The sequence below is a fragment of the Triticum dicoccoides genome, chromosome 4A (assembly GCF_002162155.2).
Source record: "Triticum dicoccoides isolate Atlit2015 ecotype Zavitan chromosome 4A, WEW_v2.0, whole genome shotgun sequence".
Classification (NCBI taxonomy): Eukaryota; Viridiplantae; Streptophyta; class Magnoliopsida; order Poales; family Poaceae; genus Triticum; species Triticum dicoccoides.
Genome location: NC_041386.1, coordinates 238,871,502 through 238,880,074, shown reverse-complemented (window position 1 = coordinate 238,880,074; position 8,573 = coordinate 238,871,502). Strand labels below are relative to the sequence as shown.

At 49.7% G+C, this 8,573-nt stretch overlaps 1 protein-coding gene across 2 annotated transcripts in view; it reads left to right on the top strand.

The window, feature by feature from the left end:
• Positions 1-2,720, top strand: part of LOC119285720 (aminopeptidase P1-like) — a 30,135-nt gene extending 27,415 nt beyond the window's left edge. The window contains exons 13-16 of one of the 2 annotated variants that reach the window (XM_037565048.1): positions 1,179-1,283; positions 1,379-1,450; positions 1,572-1,696; positions 2,335-2,720. In XM_037565048.1, the coding sequence (XP_037420945.1) occupies positions 1,179-1,283; positions 1,379-1,450; positions 1,572-1,696; positions 2,335-2,502 (470 nt within the window). In that variant the 3' untranslated portion in view covers positions 2,503-2,720. Of the gene's footprint in view, positions 1-1,178; positions 1,284-1,378; positions 1,451-1,571; positions 1,697-2,013; positions 2,304-2,334 lie in introns of those variants that run through there. The other variant, XM_037565049.1, reaches the window with a different exon arrangement.
• Positions 2,721-8,573: the final 5,853 nt, after the last annotated feature.

Genomic DNA, 8,573 nt, shown 5'->3' with positions numbered 1-8,573 from the left:
ACCCAAGTTTGTATGTGGGTGTGTGTTGTGCTGTCGACCGCCCTCCCGTGCTGGCTGACTTGATCCGGACCCAGCTTGCCACGCCAATAGAGTAGCAGCACGTGGCGTCAATCCGGCTTGCCGGTGCCTGGTGACCTGGTGCGGTGCAGGCCTTGCGTCCGCTCTTCATCGTTTCGGTGGACCGAGACGCTCACAGCATGCTCGAGCTGGCTGCGCATAGGCAACACCGAGCTCCATCGGCCGCCATTGCCACACTCGGTGAGCGTTCGAGCTCCAGCGGCCACCACCGTCACGGTCGCCGCGCGCTCGAGCTGCCCCCGGCTCCAGCCCCCGCAGGCGCAATCGCCCCTGCCATCTCACTTGCATGCTGACGCCGGAGTCGAGCTGGCCATCATCCGCGCTTGGTTCTGGTGAGCGGCCCCGACGGTTTTCGTGTGGCCGGAGGACCGAGTAGCTTGCTCGCCTTGCCTCCACAGACAAGCAGCCACCGCGTACAGCTCAGTCAAGCCGTTGTGGTCGCCGATGTCGGTCTCTGCAGGATCTGATGGCGCCTGAGGAAACGAACGCAGCTGTGTGAAGAGGACGAGGTGGGCGCAACAGAGCAGGAGCACAAGACGATGGCAACGCACCTTGCTCAAAGAGGCCATCGACGAGCACGAGATAGTAACGGTGGCGCACCTCCCTCGCCTAGGCGTGCGCTAGAAGGGGGAAGAGACGAGGGAGCGAGGCTGACAGCGGTGGCTGAATCTGGGGAAGGGAGAGAGATGCGTAGGGAGACGAGAGAGAGGGAGAGACGGCGGTTGTGAGACGGGATGGGAGGAGAACGGGCTCGGGGGCCTGGAATGGGGCGTGCCGAGCTGAAACCGAGTTTTTCAGGGTTATAATGTGACTTTGGAGGGCTGCCGTGGGATGATCGATCTGCCATCGATTTGCGGCCAAGGTCAGGGAATCGGATGGTAAAAAAAAGGGTCTACGACGTGGATAGCGTGGCTGGGCACCCACTCGCGCAGAGTTTCTCTTGGCGAATTGGACAATTGAGACTAATCCTTGTATTTTCTTAGCGAAGCTAACTATTTATACGTGTACCTGCATTTGCATTTATATACAAGGAGATGGCATTATCTTTTATTTTTACCTATAATGGAATGTTCTGTGTAACTATTCAACATTGCTTGTAGGTCATGCTCTTGACATTCTGGCAAGAACCCCACTGTGGAAAAGTGGTCTTGACTATCGGCATGGCACAGGCCATGGAATCGGATCTTATTTGAATGTCCATGAAGGTCAGATGGGTCACTCATCCTCTTTATTTTCTCTTAGTTCATCTGAATGAATAGCCATCATGGAATGATGTGACCATCTGTTTCTTTGTAACCAGGCCCTCATCTAATTAGCTTTAGACCTTCTGCTCGCAATGTACCACTGCAAGCATCAATGACTGTAACAGATGGTCAGTGAATATCCGAGCTCACACTGCTGTTAACAGTTCAAAATGGAATTACTTATACTCCAGTGTCAATCCTGTTGTCTCAAATACCAGTGAATGTAAGTTGCATAATCTCTTGTTGCAGAGCCTGGTTACTACGAAGATGGAAACTTTGGTATAAGGTTGGAGAATGTTCTTATAGTCAAAGAGGCTGATACTAAATTTAATTTTGGGGAAAAGGGTTATTTGTCATTTGAACATATAACATGGGTAAGTATTGTTTGTTCATTGTCCACCGCAATAGCTGTTATTTATGTTCTTTGTTTTCACTTTGAACTAGCGCTTCCAAGTTAGTAGCTGATGAAATTAAGACATATTCATGGAAAATAGCTGCTTTTCTAGGTTGAGCTCTCTGAGGAGGGTCTTCGATTTCACAATGTTATGAGCCCTGGAATTCTATTCAATAAATAATACATTCTCTTAGCTTTTGCTGCTGTTTTTCTTATCCAAGTCAATATATTTCTTGTCTTATAAGTTGTTTAACACTTATAAGACAAGAAATATATTGACTTGGGTAAGAAAAACAGCAGGAGACGGAGGGAGTACTATACTAGGATCTGATGTATGACGATTGCTGTGCTGAAGTAATGTGTATAATCTGTCCTGGCAAGGAATCCCAATCGTGCCTCCGAAAATAAGGGAAGTAGCAGCTCTTTAAATCCTGCATGGAGGCCTTTCAGGCGAAGCCTTCAATATTTATCACTGATTCACATTTAATATAAGAAAGCTTTGCAGGCCCACTGGCAGTTCCATAACCTACTGTTCTTTTCACCTGTTCACTTGAGCATGTGTTTCTTGTCATGTACCACTCCTTCCTCGTATGCTGATGAATTTCTTACGTTGTGCAGGCTCCATACCAGACTAAACTTATAAACACTGCCTTGTTGACCCCTGCGGAGATCGAATGGGTAAACTTGTACCACTCCGACTGCCAGAAAATCTTGGAGTCTTACCTAAATGTTCAGGAGAAGGAATGGCTGAGGAAGGCCACCGAACCTATAACTGCGAGCAGTTAAGCCAGCCACTTCATGGTTACTGCTGTTGTGCGCCAAACGTAGATAGATGGCTGCCCGAATATTTAATCAACTTTAATTAGTGTGAATAACACCAAGTGCGCACCCTTATTCTTCATGTATTTCGTGCCGCCTAGCGTGAGGCTGGAAATAAGAATACAGATACTGAATGAATATTGAATTGTTACTTCGCTTGAAGACGAGTTGACCGGTTCTTGTTAGAGGCGGATGTTATTTTTGCAACGGCATCGACTCCGCAGCCATATTAAACCACAAGATCACTTCACTTTGACTAAAAGAAAAAGCTAGTTCCATTCCTTACTACATTATTTAATGCTTGACGGGAATGATCAAAATCAAATGTTGTCGTGAGCATGGCAATCTTCTCATGTCAACGATTTCTCATGCTTGCTAAAGAAATTGTCATACTCGCGACAACAATCTGTCATAAAAATAATGCTAAGAAACATTCCAACGTTTGGTTTGTGATAAAATCCATGCTTTAATATGTTTGCACAAGAAGGGTGAATCCTCACTTTGTCTACACCAACGAGCCAGTGAGTACTTGCAAGTTAACCCGAGATAACGTATATCACTGAGTAAAGCAATACGTGGCTCGAGAGCATAACTTATCAAACATAACTTTGACTACGGACCAACATATGATTGGATGGTTAGACTTGAAATTGGTATCCCTAGCTTATTAGACTTCAAGTCTTAGATTTGACATTGGTGCTCCCATTTTCTGAATTTATTCTAGGCCTTCTGTGATGTGCATTCAGTGAAAAGAGACGTTTTCGTCAACTACGAAAGCGTCTGCGGCGACTTCGTCAATCTCAAAATAATGTGTCCGCTCAGTCTCTCGAAGGTGCTCATAGAGTTAGATTGTGCGTACCTACATTCATAAGGGTAAGTATATGTTTATGTATGCGAGCAACTTCATTATGCTGTGTTAGAAAAAGCATAACTTTAACTAACAGTAAAGCAATACAACATAAAGAATGATATCTCCAAAGTTTTCTTACATCTGCCTGAGCTTGCGGTGGATACCTAGGCACCCAAAGACGAGGAAGGGCGTAGCAAGCGACGAAATGCTTCGGGGAGTTGAAAATAAGCATAGATCCGGAGATTCCCAAATAGGTCAACCTTTTAAACTGCCTGCTGAATCCATGAGCAGGCAAGAGACAACCTGGCGAACTGAAACATCTTAGTAGCCACTTTCCGAGATGTTAATAAGCAAGACGTGCTTTTATTTATCGATAATATCTTTCGTTTTGTTCAAGCAGGATCAGAGGTATCCGCTTTATTAGGGAGAATGCCCTCCGCAGTGGGTTATCAACCTACTCTTAGTACAGAAATGGGTTCTTTGCAAGAAAGAATTGCTTCTACTAAAAAGGGATCATAACAGTCTTATTGTGGCCTCACATGCCAGTATTTCTCCATCTTATATAACTTTGTGTATTCGTACACATAAACTACAATTTGACTATCATCATGGTGCATCATGCACAATTTTCAGCATTCCTGGAAGTCCACTGATACGCGCCGGTCTGCCGGCCGAATTTTCGGCCGGTCACGCTACGCACACAATTTAAATAGCTACAACCGTATGCTGGTTTTCCTTTCCCCGACTGTTTCGTTAAGGAAATAAAGAAAAGTCATGGCATCCGTCATCAAGTACATCCCGCGATCCTTCGCAGAAATCAGCTAGCTCGCCGGCCATCCTTGCCCGCCTGCCACGCCGCCGATCGCCGTCCATCCTTGCCCGCCTGCCACGCCGCCGATCGCCGTCCTCGCCCGCCTACCTCACCGCTGATCACCGTCCTCATCGCTGGTGGTGGCCATCGTATCCGCGTCCTCGCCGGTTCTAACAGGATGTCGCCTCCTATCGACGTGGAGCCGGCGATCTATGGGGCCTGGCAGCCCCTTTGCTGGTTCTGCAGGGGGTCAGTTGACGCGAAGAGCAAGCACAACAGGAGATGCCATGATTTTACCCAGGTTCGGGCCGCCGAGAAGCGTAAAACCTTACTCTTGCTTTGGTGTATTGAGTGGAGGTGGAAGAAAGTACATGGAGCGGTCCTCCCCAGCAAGTCGCTAGGAGAGGGCAGCTGCACGGATTCCTATGTGTGTGGGTTGCAAAGGTTCAAACCCCTGTAAAGGTTGCCTCGGCCCTCCTTTTATAGCTCAAGAGGTAACCACAATGGCAAAAAAGTCATTACAGGGTGATTAGACTGATGCAGATCTATCATACCTAACTCTTCTAGTTAGGACAAAAGTGCATTAAATGCATTGCTAGGTGTTGTGTGGAGGGTGAACCCAGCAAGGGTGAAGCACCGCTTATCCACCTACCTCTTATTAGCATGACACGCCATTAGGACGGGTGTCAAAAATAGTAATCCTCCTCCCTAGCAAGCTGACACGTACGACTTGGCTCCACCTAATCACCTGCGGGCTCGACACCCTACTGATCAGCGTCCAGCTGGCCAGAGAGGTGGAGCGCTAGCGTTTGGCGGCAAGTTCGTGCCTGAGGGGCTTGCTGGGCCGCGACTTGCTAGCTCGCTTTTGCCGGGGGTTGGTTGCTTATGTTGATAATCTTGGGCCTTGTCTCAAGCTTGGATCTTCTTAATGCGTTCCTTGATTTCACGAAGAGCGGCTTCTCTGGTCTGGTTGATGTATGAAACTTGATACTTTGCTAAAGGAGCTGCAACTCGTCTGTGCATAAGTCAGGGCGACAAACACCCATGTTTGTTGCAATGACAGGAGCCCCTGGGCCTAGACCACACGTGCTGCCGGACATCGTTGGGCTAGGCCCAATAATACGTAGACCCACGCATTGACCTTGCCGGAGATGGTGTTATGTTTTGAGATCTTATTTGCTTCTTCATTAATCTGGATCTGGGCCCCCAGTCTCATCCAGGCATCCTTGCGTTTGGACGACGCATTCCATTCATGTCAAAAACCAGGGGCGTCCATGCCCATAAGATGCCATTAGGATGCCCGCACGTGTGTTGGGGTAAATGTCATTTCTGCTATCACTTCCCCCTTTATCGCAGCCTCCCCCTCATCCCCATGACGCGGATTAGGCACAGGGCGTGGGATTGGTGCAGGGGCGGTTGTGGTGGTAGTGCCTTGATCAGAGGAGCCAAAACGCCGGATAGGCAGAACTGGGCGGTCGACGAAGTATGGCGCCTGCCACAGGTGCAGGGAGTTGGATTGGTGGAGCGGGGCGGTTGCCCCAGGGTAGTGGAGATCCACCCCCCATGCTCCCCGTTATAAAAGGAGGGGTGCGAGGGCAACGATGCTCATCCACCTTCCCTTGTTCCTTTGCTTCTGCTTCCATCATGGCGAAAGGAAGAGGTCGGGCTTGTGCTTCGGCCACGGCGACGAGAGCTTCTCCTCGACACCATGCTTCGGATTCGGACGCGACCATGGAGGCCGGTTCCAGCGCATGAGGCAGGGTCGCAGGGCAAGGTCGGGGTCGACGCAGTGCCCGTGGTCGAGGCGGACAGAGCGGTCTGCTCGTTGTCTCTCCTCCAACCGCTCCACCCCCGGCAGCGGGCCATACGGGGACACGTCGCTCGAGTTCACTGTCGAGCTACGTGATCCTCCCCGTAGCCGCCTGCGGCTCCCTCGTCCCTTTCCAGGGTCATGGAGGTTGACCATCTGCTCAAGCTGTTTCTGCGCGCGAGCGGCTGCTGCAACGGCACCACGTGGGTGGACGTTGAATTCCCCGCAAACATCATGCTCTTCAGGCATGGGTGGAAAACCTTTGCGCGCGCCCACCATCTTGCGGAGGGGCACGTCCTCCGCTTCAAGCAGGTGGAGTCCAATACGCTCTGCATCAAGATCTTCAGGCCTTTAGGCGCTTGTCTTGGGTGCTACGTAGAAAGCTCGAGCGAGAACGAAAGTCCCTCCTCGAGTGACAGCGACGAGGAGGACACCGATGGAGAAGATGACGGCGACGGGCATCTGGTCATCAAGTGCGAAGACGGCGACTCAGACTCCGACTGAGCGCCAGCAGCACCGTCATCACCAGCTAGGCGCCGACAGCACCATCATCTGCAACTAGACCCTAGCAGAGCGATTTGTCGGGGGTGCTTGGCCTGGACGTCACCGCCACCTCCAGTTGGACCCCAACAGGCTTGTGGACTCTGACTTTGTCTTCCCTGCCGAGCCGCGTCCCTCTGGTCCTGGCGGGAGTGACTAGGGCATCGCCTAGCCGCTCTCTCCATCCCTGGCTTCATCTTCCCTGCTGAGGAGGCGCTCTCCCGATCTTGTCGGGATGCATCCCTCTGGTCCTGGCAAGGTGACCAGGGTATTCCCCAGGTGCTCCTTTTACCCTCCTTGCTTTCGACGTAAACCCTAGGAGGAGAGGGACAAGAAAGGTATTACAGAGCACTTTTCTTTTTCAATAAAAAAGATGTATGCTACCGCTGCGTTTGAATCAAATATAAATATTTCCCATCCATATTCACATTTGTATGCTTGTCTTAGACGTTTTTTAGAAGGGCTAGCCTCCAGTAGTCTTTTGCAAGTTCGATATCCGGCAAAGCCTCTTGCCGCTCTCAAACACTACTGCAACTAATCCTGTCGAGTAGACTCGAGGCAAGGATAGGAGCACAGATGGAGGTTGGCCTCTTGTCGACTTTAAACGCAGCTGCAACTAATCTCGTCGAATAGACTCGAGGCAAGGATAGGAGCGCGAATGAAAGACACGACAAAGGTCTCCTCGCATGCAAGTTTCTCATACGTGGATGCAATATGGGATGACGGGAAATGTTAAATGAAATAAACTTCTGACTTATCTTTCTTTGCTATGCTTCTTATCGTCTGGATAAAAAGGTGCCGCCACAAGTCTCAAGCATGCGCGCCACCATCCTCCACCGGGAAAGTTGCTCGTGAGGAACCCTTTGTCCTTATTATACAACAAAAAGAAGAGAAAAGATGGTAGAAGGCCCTTGGCAGCACATTAATCACCTTATTTAAACAAGTGTAATCGCATGTAAATCATGCTATAGCATATAGATAAAACATGCATGCAAGTTTTGAAAAACACTTGGTTTTATTCAGATATGCACGGGGTCTGCGCCTGGCTTTGTACAAAGGGTTACAAGCCTCTGAGGCTATTCTTGTACAAAATGGGTTGCTGGGGCAAGGCCCGGCAACCGCTCCTTACGGGTAGAACTTGCGAAGATGCTCAATATTCCATGAGTTTTGCACGTGATTGCCATCTTCGGTCTCAAGGTGGATTGCGTCAGGTCTGGTGACTCGTATTACCCGGTAAGGGCCTTCCCACTTCGGCGTCAACTTCATTGTACCCTTGGCAGACTGAACACGTCGAAGGACAAGGTCGCCTTCCTCAAGGCTCCGGGCATGAACCTTGCGGCTATGGTAGCGGCGCAAGACTTGCTGGTAGCATGCAACACACACAACAGCCCAAAGACGATCTTCCTCGAGAAGCACGACATCATCATGCCGGAGTTGCCATTGCGCTACTTCATCGTAGGCAAGTACTAGAGGTGACACATATATGAGTTCCGCTGGGAGCACCACTTCTGCACCATAAACTAGGGAGAAGGGTGTCTGGCTAGTAGCTCGATATGGTGTCATTCCGAGTGACCAAAGAACCGCCGACAACTCATCAATCCAGTGCCTCCCGCACTTGTGCAGCCTTTCAAAAGTTCTTGTCTTGATCCCACACAATACTTTAGCATTTGTTCTTTATGCTTGCCCATTGCTCCTTGGGTGAGCAACAGATGCAAAGCATACCTTGCTTCCAAGGCTCTAAGTGTATTGCATGAAGGCATGGCTCGTGAATTGTGTGCCATTGTTAGTGATGACGCTGCTGGGGACCTCGAACCGGCAAACTATTCCTTTGAAGAACTTGACGGCTGACTGTGCAGTTACCTTTCTCATCGGTTCTACTTCAGGACACTTTTTGAACTTGTCGATGGCGACATACAAGAACTCAAAGCCCCGGTAGCACGGGGGAAGGGGCCCAAAATATCGAGCCCCCAGACCAAGAAGGGCCAGGATAAAGGAATCGTTTGGAGGGCTTGTGCTAGTTGGTCTAT